At 42.7% G+C, this 18,121-nt stretch overlaps 1 protein-coding gene across 1 annotated transcript in view; it reads left to right on the forward strand.

The window, feature by feature from the left end:
- The window catches only part of ACSS1 (acyl-CoA synthetase short chain family member 1), a 94,276-nt gene that overhangs the window by 15,928 nt on the left and 60,227 nt on the right, over nt 1-18,121 (forward strand). The window contains exons 2-4 of the mRNA XM_060248854.1: nt 2,918-3,014; nt 11,307-11,506; nt 17,463-17,638. Of these exons, the coding sequence (XP_060104837.1) occupies nt 2,918-3,014; nt 11,307-11,506; nt 17,463-17,638 (473 nt within the window). The remainder of the gene's footprint in view (nt 1-2,917; nt 3,015-11,306; nt 11,507-17,462; nt 17,639-18,121) is intronic.

Raw genomic sequence — 18,121 nt, forward strand, 5'->3', positions numbered from 1 at the left:
AGAAACCAAACTACATCAAGTTGGTGTGGAAAAGCTCTAGAGCAGTGGTGTCAAGCATGTGGCCCAGGGGCCGAATCAGGCCCCCAAGCAACTGGCTGTTGTCTGCTTCCACCTCCCTCTCTCTTGCTTCCTTCTACATCACAGCTTGCTTTGCCAGGCTTGCTCAGTTGCCCAGGAGCTACAGAGCAAAGTCTCCATTTTCTCCATTGACTGAGGCTCCTCTCTTGTTGAGGAAGAGGAGAGGAATAGCTTGCTTTGCCAGGCTCTCTCAATTGCACAGCAGAGCTATTGAGTCAAGCCTTTCTTCCTTTTACTGGCTGAGGCTACTCCCTCTCCTGGTCCCCTGGGGAAGGAAGGAAAGAGCCAGAACTTCTTTTGCCCAGTTCCATGCCCAGCACGGGAGAGTTACAAAGAAAGCACCATTAAAACCAACAAGCACTAATGTTTTAAACATGTTTTTAAAAATCTTTGTCTGTGTCCTCTATAAAGTTTATATCTCTGCTACCTGGCATTACAGGACAAAGTCTCATTTATGTCAGATCCGGCCCTCATGAGTTCAGCATCCCTGTTCTAGAGTAATTCTGCTATGCTTAGAAACTGAAAGGGAATTGCATATGTCTTTCTATACTGACAGGGCAGAACTTCCTTCAAGGTGCTATTTACACTGCTTTTCTTCAACAAAGTATTCAGAATGCTTCTTTCACATGATCTGCATGACTTTCCTTTCCATCCTTGTACAAATTTTGTTCTTCCATTGTCTGTTTGCATTCCTCTGCCTCTGTTTTGCGATGGACTCTTATATTTTTCAAATGGTAAATACCCGGGCTTGAATTCAGCAGGAGCTCACAGGAGCACAGCTCCTGAACCTCCAGCCAGGGTCTGCATGCAGTGGAGAGTTCTCTCCCGGCTGCACACAGATCTCAAGACATATGCAAATGAGATATGTTACTGAGCTCCTGCACCTTTTCCCCTACAAAACGACCCCTGGTAAATACATTAGGTCGTTGTATTGTAGTTGAGACTTTCTGAGGAAAATTAATAAAAAGGTTTGTCTGGCAAGCACATTATAGAGCTCAAGTTCATGTTTTTTTAGTGGGAAAAATGGGGGGTTTAGCCATCTTCTGGGCATGGAGCAGGGGTAAGTGGGGGCATAGGGAAAAGGCATTTGTGAATTCCCTGCATTGTGCAGGGATTGGACTAGATGACCCTGGACATCCCTTCCAACTTTATGATTCTGTGATTAGGTAGATGTTATTGCTGCCATTTTTACTTCTGGATAACAGAATTTTAGTTTTTGGGGTTTAGAATGGTAGATGTTCTTGTAAACTGCAAAGGACATCAACAAACCTTTACTGGAAGCTGGTCAGTTTTGGATATATGTTTGTATTGTATTGACATAATATATGTTTGCTGAATCTAATGGAGTTATGCTGATGTTTAGCTGAGAACTCATGTATGGGTTCTTATTGCCTGTACAATGCAATCTAATTTATTTTAATGAATATTGAAATATTGGAAACATCTGGATTATCAGTTTAGATCAGTGGTTCCCAGTATTGTGCCCATGGGTGCTGTGGTGCCTGCCAGCACCTTTGCTGGGACCTGACAAGTATTTTTAGAAAGTGGAAGGGGCCAGGGGCTTTTCTCCAGCAAAGTTTCCAATTGGCCATTGGTGATTTGAATGTGCAGATTTTTAAAAACTGTTGCTTTGGCAGCAGCACATGACTCTTCATTGTGTGACTGTAGGTGAAGCAGAGAAATAACGAGGTCCGCACAGACTTACTGGTTTAAAGTGAGGTTTACCTTATGGTACCATAAGCAGAACCCAGTCGGGCATGGGCCCCCAGAATGACTGTGTTAAAATCATTCTGCATACAGCCAGTTTTATTCACACAGAAAACAAGCAGGCAGGCACCCAGGCTTATCTGATTCAACATTCCCCACCCTCTTGCAACTCCTTTTAGTACTTTTCCGTTCCTCCTGTCTCATTCCTTTATCAACTCCAGCAAGAAGCTTCTCAATGAGGCCCCTTTGTCTTATCCTAATACACATCTGTGAACACACACCCACTGAAGACGGTCTGTGTTTCTAATGGCAGTTTTACAACAGACTCCTCTGTTTGAAGACAAAACATATTTTTACTCAATATGACAAATATTATTATTGAGGTATTAATTATTCAGGGGCTCTCCTTCATAGGTAGCCTGCAGCAGCCATTTTGTAGCTTCCTGCAGCTGCCATAAGTTCCATGTCCTACAGCAGCTATTTTTGTGACTATACATAGCATATGGTGTTAGAATTCCAAAGGTGCCCATAGATTTAAGGTTAAGGACTCCTGGTTTAGATGAATAGGACTGCTATTTATTCAGGGTCATGTTATAACCGGGTGATTATAGCTGTACAGCAACTTCTGAACATCCATGCTAGGACAGTAACAATTTTACTGGGTGAAATGCCAAGCATCAATTCAAGCAGCCAAAAGCAAACTTTCCAAACAATAAATAGTTGTGATTATATAACTCCTTCCTAATGATTTACTATCATTCTGATCCAGAAAGGAGATCTGTGCTTGGAAGGAGCTCTACTCATAGATTCTCTTTCTGCATTGAGAACTATGCATATAGATTTGTTGTGCATCTGGATTCAGATGCTTCCCACCTTCAGTGTTCCATGTTTGGATGGGCATGTACTTGCTCCATCTGTCAGTTTGGAATATGCATCCCCATGCACAGAGTCACAAGTTAATACCTTGCTGGCTTTGGCTAGATCTGGATTGGGCCTATGTGTTTAAAAATGTATACGTTTAAAAAAAATGATATTGCTTTTTTCTAACAGCACACCATAATTAATGCATTAGACAGTTTACCTCATTAACATATGAGATGCTATGATTTCTTTATGATTTGTTTATATATAGTTAATTGCTTGGACCAGCATGCACATCATTCTCCAAACAGAGTGGCTTTGATCTGGGAAAAAGATGAGCCTGGCACTGAAGAGAAAATTACTTACAGGTATTGTATTGTGCTCTCACTTTACTTCAGAAAGCATCTTGTAAAGCAACTGGTCATACTTATTGCCAGGTAAATTGTGTAAATTTGTTCACCTTTCTTGAAAATGGCCAGGCTAGAGAACATAACATAATTTAGAAACAGTGAAAGTACAACAAATGTTTTAGCAGTGTAGTTCCTAAAATTATATTTGAGGATTGTTCTTTCCAGTAAGGTCTGCCATCAATACCCCCTTGTCTATGGCATCTTCAGCAAGAGTCTGGGCTCAAGTTTGTACAGTGGCTGCCTCATTCCTCTGAACAATTTCCTGGAAGGGGTTAGGGCCCTCCCCTATCTATTTTTCAGTGAAACTGTTAGGGAGAATTTTGTGGACATCCTGGATAAAAGGAGGCATATAGTGTTTTTATTTATCATTTATTCATTTACATTATTTGTACTTTCTCAAAGAGACCCAAGGCAGATTACATGATGTAAATCAATGGAATCAATTGGATAATACACCTAATAAGGACTAGGAATTGCATTAGCACCAGGAGAAGGAATTGCAGGATTTTTAAACCCAGCTGTTGTGTGAGCAAAACATAAGCATTAAATGTGACTTGTTCAACAATGTGGAGCATGGTATTACATCAGAAGAAACAGAGTGCATTTTCCTGGACCAATGAGTTATCATGTAGCCCTGTTTCTTTTATAGGAAATTCCCACCTGAATGATTCTGTTTTACATAATTTGTGTAATGCCAAGAGTTTAGGAGTCTTCTTGACCTCCACAGGCAAGTCGTTCTACAGGGCCACTCCAAAGAAGGCACATATATGGGCAGCTGTTGATTTTGCCTATCTGCAGAACAGCACCTGCACTGCTCAGATGAGTGAAATTGTCATGAGCAGACATAGATGGAGAAGTTGTTTTGCAGATATGACAGTCCAAGACCTTGAAACATTTTGTATATAATAGCCAATACCATGAATCAATAACTGATGGTCAGCCAGTGGAGTGATTGTAGAGTGCATGAGCTACGCATACTCCTGATGATAACCAAGCTATCAAGGTTTTTAAATACTTTGTTACCTGCTTTGAGGTTCTTGGGGAAAAGGTGAGCATGTAAATATTTCAAATAGAGATGGTGAAGTTGAACCTAAAATGCTGGTCTAATGGTGGGCTCTTTTAACCCCTTAATCTGCTCCCTTTCTGGAGAGATGGGAAGCAAGTGGTGTCATGGGTCAGTCAGGGCTCAGCAATAGTTAGGACTCCTCAGGAGAAGAAGACTCCTCAGGAGGAGATGAACTCTGTGTAGCTAGTCTTGAGTTGACAGGAGAAGCTGAAGAGTAGGAAAAGGAGCTGCAGGCTTGTCAGGATTTACAGCCAACAGCTAGTGCAGAGCCACTGACATCCTCCAGCCCTGATTCAGTGGGTGAACCTCAGCTGGCTGTTCCCAGCCCAACAGTATCACCCACACTCTTAGAGTGCCACAGGTGGAGGCTGAGAACAGAGCTGCAGACAAGATGGCAAAATGCATATCTCCTGGTCGGATGCCTGCTGCTTGCTGATAACAAAGTTGAATAGTTTTAGGATTGCTTCTGAGCAGCTGGCTGCAAACATGACTCTTAGGCATGAGGCTATAAAAATCAACCAGAAAAGGCTGTTGTGTGTGGATGCAACATGTATGATAGATGCTAAGCCAATGCCTTGCCTGATTTCGAGACCCCTGACCTTGAACTGAACAACTCTGCCTTGCTTGACTTCTGGACCCTGGACTAAATGACCCTGCCTTGCCTGACTTCTGGCATCTGATAATTGGAGCCTGCAAGCCAGTACAGGTTGCTGGATAAGGGTCATACTAGGGGATACTTTATCAGGAGATACTCCTATTGTTGGAAATTTTATTAAGAGGGCTTCTTGATTGTTTTATCTGATGGCTGGGTATTATCTTCGAGATCTGTTACGCATTCTAAGATGTTTGCTAATGTCTCACAAATGCTTACCATCCTGATCTCATGGAGTCACAAGACAAGACCCTAGATTGTATAGTTTTTTATGGGGTTCAGATTGCCTCCCCATGCAGTATCATTTTATTTTATTTCGTCATGGATTGCTGACAGAGTCTGGAACTGATCAAGAGAGACTCTCTCCTGTACCTTGGTAGTGTTTAATTGTCCTGGGCTTATTGGGATTGGGGGTAATGCATTACTTGATATCCTTCTTGGAGGTTGCTGGGTATCTTGGCTTCCATTGTCCTATCCTCTCTGGGATTTGATTTTTCCTTGTTGACAGCAACAATATGGGATGTTAGTTTATTTTCTTATTTGATATTTTGTTAAGTATTTTAAGGTAAGAAAAATATTGAGAAAAAAATTAATAGAGGAAATGTATGTTTTGTTTCTAAGGGACATTGGAAAGTGTTGTTATAAATGAGAAAACCCCCCCAAACATTTCATTTCCACAATCTGCATGTATTCAAATATGATATAGGGTTTCATCCAGAAGATAGGTTGTGTCTGTTTTACAAAGAAAGCATGGGATTTACAACTGAAATTGAAGTCTAATATGTTAGTGTAGGAGTGTGCGTTTGGATGTACCTGAGCAAAAAATCTACCTGAAAAATAACTTACTAGTATTTATGTGAAACAAGAATGTATTGCATTCAGTGACTGTGATTTAATTTTATGTGAAGTATGATCCATTGGCTTTCTTGTGCTTATTTCAAACGCTTGTTCATTCTTCCATTTAACTAGTGGTAAGAATATGAGAGAACATAAGAATATAAGAGAAGCCTTATTGGATCAGGCCAATGACCCATTCAGTCTAACACTCTGTGCCACACAGTGGCAAACTCCGCCCCCCAGGTGCCATCAGGAGGTCTATCAGTGGGGCCAGGACACTAGAAGCCCTCCCACTGTTGCCCCTTCCAAGTATCAAGAATACAGAGCATAGTTAGCCCCAGACAGAGAGTTCCAACAATACGCTGTGGCTAATAGCCACTGATGGACCTCTGCTCCATATGTTTATCCAGTCCCCTCTTTTTTGTGGTGTGGTGACCAGAATTGTACACAGTACTCCAAATGAGGCTGCACCATTGATTTATACAGAGGCATTGAGATACTGCCAGGGGACCCCCCAGGGGGCGACAGGGGCATGACACATACCATTTGCAGATAGGTAGAAGTCCTATCTAGAGCACTAAGATATACTGAAGGGAACTGAAGATACCTTGTTTATTCTTAGTAAGAGGTCAAATGTCTTATGTGCAAGGTTATCTAAAACAGGACAGAAGCATGCAAGGTATTCTTGGATACATTTTTTGCAGAAGGAAGCAATATGAATTCCCTAAATATAGTAGTAAATAAATAAATTCTATGTCTGTTTTTATAGCATGATTTTAATAATGCCTGTCATTTAATCAACCCAAGTGTTATAAAACAAGTTGATTTCTCTGAGGAGTTGACTTTACACTCAGCTGTTGCTAGTCAGATGGCAGTTATCAGAGACATTGTGTGAGAGAACAAGTAGGTGACCAGTAAGATAAAACAAGTTTGTTTCAGGTGTGGAAGGAGAAAATCAAGGTAAGTCTACATTCCCTAACAAAAAAGCTAGAGGTAAATAATCAGAACATGTGACTTTTGATTATTTGTTGCGTCTAAACACATATGTTTGAGTGCTTGAAAAGTACATAATCTTTATTTCCTACTTATGTCATCTGGGGAAATATAAGAGGATGGTGGGGAGGTGATTGCCTATTATTATTTTGAATTCAATATGGAGGGAGGTGGTTCATATAGGATTCCATTGGGAGGCACTTGTGGTGATTTGTTGCAAGGCATCATCTAAATACATAGGCAAACACTTTCTCATACTCTTATCCAGTCCCAGAAACACAGGTTGTGTTTCCAGACACCATTTTACTGCAGTGACAGAACTTGGTATAAGTGACCCAGTGGCCACTGAAGTGATTAAGGCTGGTGATGTCTCAGGTGTTGATAGTTAGCAAGTCTGGTGGTATTTTAGACATGTGGTATTTCAGTCATGTGATGCCGGATTTCCTGTTTGTTGAAGTTTGTAACTGCTTCTGAGCATTTAGGTTGCAGCAGCAACTGGGGCTATATTTCCGGTTCTTGTGCAGTGCAGTGCCAAAACAGATGTGATTCTGAACATTCTGCAAATGGGGCTCCTAGAGTGCTCTCTCTCCTCCTCCTGTTTTCTCTGCAGCCCACCCTGTCTTTCTCTTTGTGATTGAGGAGATGTGATTGTGATTGAGGAGATGTTGAATGGGAAAGGTAGGCAGAAAAGGCAGCCAAAGTTTACTACAGTGTTTAGAGATCAAAGATTTCAGGTTTTCACGGCTGGTAACATCATTAGGGTTTGTAGAATCTTTCGGGATCAAGTGCCGTGTTCTACTGGAGAAAGTTTTCCTTCCAGACGTTTTGTTCTCAGCTGCGGAGAACATCCTTAGTGGCGTTGCAGCCGGAGCAGGCGAAGGTCTGAGCGAAGGTCTGAGCGCCGGAGCAGGCGAAGGTCGGAGAAGGTCTGAGTGCCTGCTCCGGCTGCAATGCCACTGAGGATGTTCACCGCAGCTGAGAACGAAACGTCTGGAAGGAAAACTTTCTCCAGTAGAACACGGCACTTGATCCCGAAAGATTCTACAAACCCTAATAGTGTTTAGAGAGTTACTTTTCAGGCTCAGAAAGACCTGTGCTGAAAGTTAACATTAGCTACCAAAGTTTTAAAAACTGTGTAGCATAGCAATTGTTTTGCCTTAAGAGGCTCTAAAATGTTGAAAAAGCTAGCATCTGTTCTCTCTGCTAAATGAAAATAGCCTCATCTGGCAATCAGTCAGAATGGAGAAAAACCAGTAATGCCTGTGGAGGAATGTTCAGTTGACAACCCATCTGTTATTGGACCTTCACTTGGGCTTTGTTTTTGTAAACAGCAGATGAAGTGATAAACCTGTGCCTATGGTATTGTCAAGGGGGTAGGCAGGGCAGAACCAGACTCTAGCCATGTCCCCTAAAGGCAGGGAAGATGTGCCTGCCATGAAAAGTGGTCCTTTGAAAACATATCCAACTCACAACTGAACAGTGACACCAGACATCCTAGGAATCCCCCCCATCCCTGGCCCAAAGGATGTTTGGCTTGCCTCGACCAGGGCCAGGGCCTTTTCAGCCTTGGCCCCAGCCTGGTGGAATCAGCTCCCTGTGGAGATCCAGGCCCTACCTGATTTGTTGCCATTTCGTAGGGCCTGAAAGATGGAGCTGTTCTGCCGGGCTTTTGGTTGAGGCAGCGGGCATCCTTATTTCCATCTGCTTGGCTTCCCTTGCCTGCCATGATGCTAAATTATTTTATCTTAATTTATTATTTAATCTCTGCTGTACTGATATACAGAATGTGCCCAATGAGAACCACCGCCTTTGATATATGTGTTGTTGTATTGTATTTTATGGTTTTAGCTTGTAGTTTTTCATTGTTTTAACTCTTGTTGTGATCTGCTCTGAGCCTGCTTACAGGAAAAGGCAGAATACAAATTAACATAAATAAATAAATAATCAGACAACTGCTTTTTTGGCAACTGGGTAACATCCAGGAAGCAGGTACTCTTCTTTGATGCAATAGCAGATTCGGGGAAGAGGAAAAGCCAGAATTCATTCTCTTATTTTTTCTTCATCAGAGACCGGAGGTGGAGAGAACTGATGTTTATTAATCTCCAGTTTGGGATTGAAGTTCTTCTGGAATTTCAGTTGACTTCCAGACTACAAATATCAGTTTCCTTGAAGGAAATGGTGGCTTCCTAGGGTGGACTGTATAGCATCACATCTCCAGTGAGCTCCTAGCATTGTCAGCTGAGCACTAGCAACCAGCAGGAGACCCTGGGGGTGGGACAACAAAACAGGTGTTGCTCCAGTGCTGCAACATCACTTCCTATGTATACTGCAGCAGGGTGATACTCTAGCATTCACCCCAAATTCCACGGGTTTGTTAATTTTTTAAGAAGTTGAATAATTGACTGTTTCATAGAGCTGTTTTAACTTACCATAGTTAAGTAAATGCAAAATCTGTACACATTAGATTTTTAATCTAAGCAAGAAAGCATGCTTCCAATAAAGTATTATTTTGTATATTTGGACTGAACCAGTGTCTCTAAAGCTATGAATGTTGATAAAATGACCTTGCTCAGTTCCACAGGGCCTGTAAGACAACCCTCTTCCGGTTAGCCTACGCCTGACTGGGAAATAAATGTAGCTTATTAGACTTCTGTGACTCATATGGTATAGATTTAATGTTAAAATTTTAAGGTTTTTAGGTTTTTAAATGTTTTAACTTTTAAATGTAATAATTTTGAACTCTGTTTTATTGTTTTATTGTTTGTTGTGAGCCGCCCTGAGCCACTTTGTGGGAAGGGCGGGATATAAGTTATAGAATGAATGAATGAATAAATAAATAAATAAAAAAATCAAATATGTCAGACGTCCCCAACCTTTTCACACTGTGGACACCTTTGGAATTCTGACACAATGTGGTGGGTGCAACTGTAAAATAGCTGCTACAGAAGGTGGAGCCAACACAGAATGTCAGAGAGCGAAGTTATGTGTAAGTCTAATAGTAACTCTTCATTGTTTCAGGCACAAGCTCTATTTAACAGGATGCTTTTTAATATGAATACATACAGTGAAGAATCCTTGTGCTGTGATAGCAGCTATTGCTGAAGCAACTTCTTAAAAATCTGTGTGACTGACCAGATTTCTAGTGGCCCATCCAAAGCCCTGCTGTGCAAAAGCCCCACCTGGCCCTTCCCACTTTCTAAAAACCCTGGGTGAGAACCAGGAAAACTGTTGGCAGGTGCCAGGACACTCACAGGCACCACATTGGGGACCCCTGCAGTAATTTTATGTCAAAACACAGTATTATTATTATTATTAAATTTTATTTGTATCCCGCCCTCCCCGCCTAGGCAGGCTCAGGGCGGCTAACAACATTCAAATAAAACATTATACAGTATACAATAGTAATAATTAAGAACGACATTAAAATTATACAATAGTTAAATACATATCTTAAAACCATTCTAGTTTATATAATTTATAATTTAACAGCAGCAGAGGTGTTCCGGGCGCTATTCTATCTGTTTACATATTTACATAATGGCAAGGATCACTATAGAGTTACTTTGTTGGATCATCAGTTTGGCCATCCTTTGTCAGCAGTCTGGGAAAGCCTGCCTAAAGAGAATGGTCTTACAGGCCCTGCGGAATTGGTCTAGGCTTCGCAGGGCCCGCACCTCTTCCGGGAGCTGATTCCACAGGCATGGAGCTGCCACGGAGAAGGCGCGTACACAAGTGTTCTGTAATTTCGCCTCCCTTGGCCCAGGGACAGTTAGCTTGTTCTTCCCTGCTGACCTCAGTGCTCTTTGGGGCTCGTATGGGGAGAGACGGTCCTTCAGGTAGGCAGGTCCTCGACCATATAGGGCTTTAAAGGTAATGACCAGCACTTTGTAGCGAACCCGGTATGTAACTGGCAGCCAGTGCAGTTCGCGCAGCCTTGGCTGTAAATGCTCCCATTTTGGGAGTCCTAATAACAGCCTGGCTGCTGCTTTCTGCACTAGCTGCAGCTTCCGGGTTTGACACAAAGGCAGCTCCATGTAGAGGGCATTACAGTAGTCCAATCTTGAGGTGACCGTTGCATGGATCACTGTTGCCAGGTCCCGGTGCTCCAGGAAAGGGGCCAACTGCCTTGCCCGCTTCAGGTGAAAAAACGCCAACTTGGTAGTGGCAGCTACCTGGGCCTCCATTGATAGTGAAGGCTCCAGTAGAACTCCCAGGCTCCTGACCTGGCATGCCGCTTTCAGCGGCCCACCATCAAAAACCAGGAGAGGTATTTCCCTTCCCAGAGCGCCGCGGCCCACGCAAAAGACCTCTGTCTTCGTCGGGTTCAGTTTCAGCCATAGTCGGGTTCAGTAGATTTCCATAGTGCAGAAATGTTGATTTCTGATACATAATTGAGAATTGTTGTGTCCAATGAAGTCTATCAAAATAGAAATTTAATTAAATTTTAGACAATATCCTAAATTATTTGCTTCTACAATCCAATGTGTACTGTTGATCTTTTTAGACCTAATCTACTTCAGAATTTATAGTCTTATCACACTATTATTAAAAGGAAATTTATATAGAACAGAGTTAAATATCGCACAGGTGAGAACTACAATAGATGGTTGGGCTAGCAATTGTATATTTTTCTTTGTAGGTCTAAATCTTTTTCACTGAAACACTGTTTACCAAAGTTAAATACAAACATGTTATGTTTCAGGGAGCTTCTGGATATGACCTGCCGTCTTGCTAATACCTTGAAGAAAAATGGTATTAAAAAGGGGGACCGAGTCGCTATCTATATGTCTGTGTCTCCACTGGCAGTGGCTGCTATGTTGGCTTGTGCAAGAATTGGTGCTATTCACACAGTGGTTTTTGCTGGATTCAGTGGACAATCCTTAGCAGGAAGGATCAATGACTGTAAGTAATTTTTACAATGCTGGGAAGGCTCATCAATACTTCTAGTATGACTTCTTTCCATGGTCTGCAGCAAATAAACCTTCATAGAAAGTTACTGATGCATTTTTAGTATATTTTTTAGGCTCTGTGTGCTGTTTGTTCCATGCATCCATTGTGCATTTCTTTTAAGTATGTGGACTGTTTGTCATGAGTCATGTGCCTCCAGGCTCAACTGAAGGGCAGAGGATTGGATTATTATTGTTGTTGTTGTTATCATTATCATTATTGCTTTTTTGTAGCAGGAACTCCATTTGTCATGTTCTCAGGGTGCAGGCAGGCAGGAGTCCAAAGCCAGTCCAAGGTCAAAGTCCAAGAAGTCAAGCAGGAGCCAAGTCACCAATGCAGAATCACAAACTGGAATCAGAAGTTAATGTCCAAAAGCCAAAAGGTCAGGGTGCCAAGGAAATCAAGCAGGTCAGGATCGGGAAGGAGCGTGGATGCAAGCCAGAGAATAGACTTGTTGCTTCCACAAGGTTACCAGGTCCTGGGGTGGGAGCTATATGGGAGTCTCAATCAGCCTGCTCTCTGGGTGGCAGTGACTCTGCTAGAACTCAGGGCTGAGAGATCTGAAGCATCGGCGTGCCTCATGTCTTCGCTCTGAAAGTTCTTTCCGGAGCCTGCTTTGAACTCTTGAGATGGGAGGAGGAGAGCTTGGAGGAGATTGATTGTCAACATCTGACACTGGTGCCTGGAGAGTGATTGATGGGCCAGCTGCTGTTTGTTCAGCTGAGGAACTGGCTGGCAACTCTTCCAGGTCTGTTAACCCTTCCAGCTCCTCCTTGTCAGGGCTCATGATACCTTTGCATATTAGGCCACACACCCTGATGTAGCCAATCCTCTCACAGTTTACAGTAGGGCCCTGTACTAAGAGCCCTGTAAGCTCTTGGAGGATTGGCTACATCGAGGGTGTGTGGCCTAATATGCAAAGGAGTTCCTGCTAAAAAAAAGTCCTGATTATTATTGTTGTTGTTGTTTCAATTTATATCCCACCCTTCCTGCCGAAGCAGGCTCAGGGCAGGTTACAAGAAGAATTAAAAGCAATTAGATAACATTAAATACAATAAAATTAATTAAAATATCAGATAGCTCACTAAAAACCAATTAACAGTGCCTCAATAGACATGATCATCCAAATCCATAGGTCATTCAATTCCAAGCACCTGGGGGGGGAGGGGGAGTCCAGATAAAGAACTACATCCACTGCCTTAGGTAAAAGCATGGTGGAAGAACTCTGTTTTGCAGACTTTGGGGCTGGGGATCATGAGAAGATGTTGGTAAAGACCACTGGGACTCATATAGGGAGAGGTGGTCCCAAAGATATGCTGGCCCCTGGCTGGATAGGGCTTTAAGGGTAGGCTTGGCAGGGGTCATGATCCCCAGAAAAGCAGCACACTAGGCACAAATGTAGATCCAAGCAATGCTTTATTGTTGTATTGGGGCTGTGGTTACATTCACTCTGCCTCTGCTGCAAGGTGGCAATCCACTCTTCCACCATCGGCAACACTCATGAGTGTAGTATTATGGCTTTAAAGGCTTGCCCCAATTGTTGGCCCTTCCCTCAGAGCCTCATTTCCACTCACTTTCCAACCTAGTTAGTCTCTTTCATGTCAAAGGGCATGTCTTCTCTACCCAGGGTTGCTGACACTGTGATCCAGCCATGCTCTACTGAATACATGTTGGGCCAGATCCTCTTGACAAGGATCTCCTGTGCCCGTGACCCTGAGCTTCACCACTCAAGGCTGATGTTGAGGGCATAGCTTGGCTGCTACTCCTGTGGACCTAGGCCCACCTGGGCCTGACTGGTCCTCCTGTTGCACTGTTCTTCAACATGGACAAAAATTTGTTAGCCTTAGTGAACACTGGAGTCGTACAAAGCCTAAAAGTCATGCAAATAGGCTGTGATCCAGTGAACCCTGTTCATAGTTTTTCCTCAATAACAACAATATATCCTATGGTTGCAACAGCACCACAACAATCAAAATATATAGTTATCATATATACCAGGGGTGGCCAACGGTAGCTCTCCAGATGTTTTTTGCCTACAACTTCCATCAGCCCCAGCCATTGGCCATGTTGGCTGGGGCTGATGGGAGTTGTAGGCAAAAAACATCTGGAGAGCTACCATTGACCATCCCTGATATATATTATAACCACAGTGACATTAGACAGAAGTTCAAAGTTTTACTCAACGTATGAATCTTTCAAAGACAAAGAAATAAGGTTCTTCCTTCCCATACTCTTATTGTATACATCATACAACAATAGAGAACCATTAATTGCACTAAGGAATCTAAAAACATGGCGGAAGAGCTCTGTTTTGGAGGCCCTGTTTCTGCAGCAGATCCTGCAGGGCCCTGATCTCCAAGGGGGGCTCATTCTACCAGGCGAGTCAGATATCTCTGGAGCTGGGGATCACCAAAAGATGTTGGTAAAGACCACTTGGGCTCATATAGAAAGTCCATTGATATAGGGCTCATATAGATATAGGGCTCATATAGAAAGTCTATTGATATCGAATAGGAATCCTCCATTTTGAATGCTGACGTGACGTGTTTCCTAGATAATTTCCATGTTTTGAAGAGACACCTTCTAAGATTTCACACTTTTAAATCTGTAAAGAATATACAATAAAATCTCTCAGCTTGGCTTCGCGAACGAAGATTTAAGAAGGGTGCAATAGTCCACGTCTGCTGCAGGCTCGCTGGTGGCTGACAAGACCAATGCGGGACAGGCAGGTCCGGCCACAGTGGCTGCAGGGAAAAGTCTGATTTAGGGTTGGTGCTGTAGCAGTGCGATTCTTCCTCAATCTCCTTTTGTCCTCAAGACCAGCTATGCGTGCGTTCTCAAAGGAAGAGACAGCCTGGTGGATGGTGTGCCTCCATGCTTTGCGATCTGAGGCTAGGTCAGACCACTGGTGATGGTTGATGCGACAGGTGCCAAGGGATTTCTTCAAGGAGTCCTTGTACCTCTTCTTTGGTGCCCCTCTATTTCGATGGCCAGTGGAGAGTTCGCCATACAGGGCAATCTTGGGAAGGCGGTGGTTTTCCATCCTAGAAATATGCCCTGCCCAGCGCAGCTGCGTCTTCAGCAGCAGTGCCTCGATGCTGGTAACCTCCGCCCGCTTGAGGACTTCAGTGTTGGTCACAAAGTCACTCCAGTGGATGTTGAGGATGGTGCGAAGGCAGCGCTGATGAAAGCGCTCGAGGAGTCGCAGGTGATGACGGTATAAAACCCACGATTCGGAGCCGTAGATAAAATACATGCAATATATAAGCAAAAACAGTGCAAAAAGCCTCAAGGTACCAAAAGCCTTTCAAGTACCCACCAACCAATAATGTTGTATGATGTATACATTAAAAGTATGGGAAGGAAGAACCTTTCTTTGTCCTTGAAAGATTCATATGTTGAGTAAAACCTTGAACTTCTGGCTAAAGTCACTGTGATATTGTGATTATAATATCTATGATAAATTATATATTTTGATTGTGTATTCAATTTATTCAGTGCTGCTGCAACCACAGGATATATTGTTGTTATTGAGCCTTGATTACTGTGTCTGGTCAAGTTGATATTTTGCCAAAGTTTTCCCTCTCCAGTGTATTTGTCTGGTCTTTCCTCCTGCAGTATAGTTGTATTTCTGAAGTACACTTCATGTATCTCTTTTCCTCTGATGATATTTGTGTTCTTATGCACAGCCAGAGAGTTTTAATTTTGGGCAATTATGCAAGAGAATTAATAGATTAATATTAATTAATGGTCATGGATACTCACATAGTAATTGTGGTGTCATAATGGTTCCATATAAATTGGTGAAATGGCATGATATAATTTTGGATGCATGGAAGTGAAAAGGTCAGCGATAGAGATGCTCTGAATTTTGCAGTAAACCTGTTCAGCAGCAGTGTGTTTGAAACAATCAGATTGTGAGGCAATCAAGGATATGCTGGTGAGCAGTTCTGCAGCTGTCTGTTGGTCAGAAGCTAACTCACAGCTGATCAGAGAATCATCTATGAGTTTGGATCTGATATCCCAGTATTTCTCTGTATCCTTGCCTTGTTGTACTGGGACACAGCAAAGCTTGTGATGGTGGGGCTGAGAAGCTGTTTTCAGTTTATGGAGGATCAGTTGGAAATGAGCTGTTGAATCCCCCTCCCAACAAATTGCTACAGAAATTGGCAATCAGCTTTTGATTTCCTATTGTAAAGGAAGAAGAGAAAGAGATTTTTTTCCTCCTTTTTTCTGCTGCCCAAGCTGATATCTTGGTGTAGGGAGAAGGGGAATCAGTCGGGCCCCTGATCACTTACCCTCCCCGAAAGTTGCTGCATTTAAACAAATCTAAAATGCAGCAGAGTTTTCAGAATGAAAGATTGGAAGAACTTGACTTCCTGCTGCTCCCTCCAGTCAGCTTTGAGTTCGCTTTCGATTCCCTTGCTCTTTAAAAACTTTTTTGGGTACAAAGGAGGAGATCAGAAGCCCATCTGGGAGTCAACTTCTGAAGGGTACAAATAGCCTATTCCTGCAAATTGGTGTGAACAGGTTGTGAATAGCTGATCAGGCTGCTCATTAATTGGCTAATGGATTGCCATTTGTGAGCAGGACATATGAACATATGAAGCTGCCTTATACTGAATCAGACCCTTGGTCCATCAAAGTCAGTATTGTCTTCTCAGACTGGCAGCAACTCTCCAGGGTCTCAAGCTGAGGTATTTCACACCTATTTGCCTGGACCCTTTTTTGGAGATGCCAGGGATTGAACCTGGGACCTTCTGCTTCCCAAGCAGATGCTCTACCACTGAGCCACCGTCCCTCCCCTACATGAATTGAACTGGGAGGTGTTTGAGCATCCCCCGTCAGCATAGAAAATTTGATTAGGCTCATATTAAAAAATGTGAATTCGGAAAGCAATGAGGTCATGGACTCCTCATGTGATACTATTTTCACAAATAAATGATCTTGCTAAAAGTGACATCAGAATGACTCTCAGTCATGCACTTTATTCCTTCTCTTTTCCATAACAAAGCAGGAATGTCTGGTACATATATTTATTTACACAGATAAATAGGTAGATAGGCCTGGTATACAGATGGCTGGGAGAAAGGCAAATGTATAAATAACTAAATACAACTAAGCATTTGACATATAATGTGATATATTATTGCTAATTACATTACACAAGAGCTTGCCCTTGAATCTGATCTGGAAACTCCAGCTGGTTGCAGCAGAATACGGTGGTGCGCCTGCTTGCTGCAGCACCTATGTGGACACGCATGTAACTGGTGCTCTGCCAGCTGCACTGGTTACCAATTGAGTACCGGATCCAGTGCAAGGTTTTGGTTCTGACCTTCAAAGCCCTTAACAGCCTGGGACCAACATATCTGTGAGACTGCCTCTTCTCATATACCCCCTGGAGAACCTTACGCTCCATGGATTAACATCTGCTAGGAATCCCTGGCCCAAAAGAAGTCCACTTAGCCTCAACCTGGGCCAGGGCATTTTCTGTCCTGGCCCCTACCTGGTGGAACAAGCTCCCACTGGAGATTAGGCCCTGCAGGGACTGTCACAGTTCCGCAGAGCCTGTAAGACAGCCTTGTTCCCCAAGGCATTCAACTGAGGCGGTGGACATTTTTTTATTCTGTGGCCTCCCTGCTGCAGGGACCATGATGAAATAACTCTGTCTAGCCATTTATCTATACCAGCTGGGGGATGTATGAAGGAGTGGAGGCAAATGATACCACCAACTGCAGAATTAGAGTTTGTTTTTAGATTGTTATATTGTTTTATTATTGAATCTGATTTTAACCTTGTATTGTTGATTGTTGTTGCCTGCTGAAAGCCCATTTGGAAAGGGTGGGCTATAAGTTGATTATAATAAATAAATAAATAATATTCTGTTGCTACATATGATTTTGATTGCCAGCTGAATGCAAAGCAGTTATCACCTATAACCAGGGACTCAGAGGAGGACGGATTATAGAGCTGAAGAAGACTGTGGATGAAGCTGTAAAGAACTGTCCAAGTGTCAAGTGTGTCTTTGTGGCTCAGAGAACAACTAACAAAGTCCACTTGGGGAGTCATGATATTCCCCTTGAAGAAGTATGTTGATGATGTTCAGTGTACCTCTTTTAACCAGGTACTCATGTAGGGCATGATAATGTTTTATCTCAGTAAGGTTTAGGATGGATATGATAGATGAGCTGAAACCTGGGGTTGGATTTTTCAAGTTAGGCAAGTATAGGGAGTACCTTCTTATCCTCCTAGTTGCAAACACAACTAGAAGTGCAGGCAGCATCCCAGAAAGAAGCAGCAGCCTTTTCACATTGTGAAACTTAGCACATTGTGCAGGTGTACTAGTGCCAAAGTGGTCATCGGCTTTGTAACTTGTCTAAGGACTAGTAGTCTTATTTGTGCATACTATCTGCCCGTTCTCCAGAGTTCTTTAGCCTCAGATGTCCCTTTCTATAGGTTATGCTAGGCTGAGGAAGACTTGCTCAAGACTTGTCTGCTTGATAGCTAAACAGATTTAAACCTTAGCTTCCCATATCCAAATTCAGTAATTTTGCTAGTTCATCACAATTG

The sequence above is a fragment of the Heteronotia binoei genome, chromosome 1 (genome assembly GCF_032191835.1).
Source record: "Heteronotia binoei isolate CCM8104 ecotype False Entrance Well chromosome 1, APGP_CSIRO_Hbin_v1, whole genome shotgun sequence".
NCBI lineage: Eukaryota > Metazoa > Chordata > Lepidosauria > Squamata > Gekkonidae > Heteronotia > Heteronotia binoei.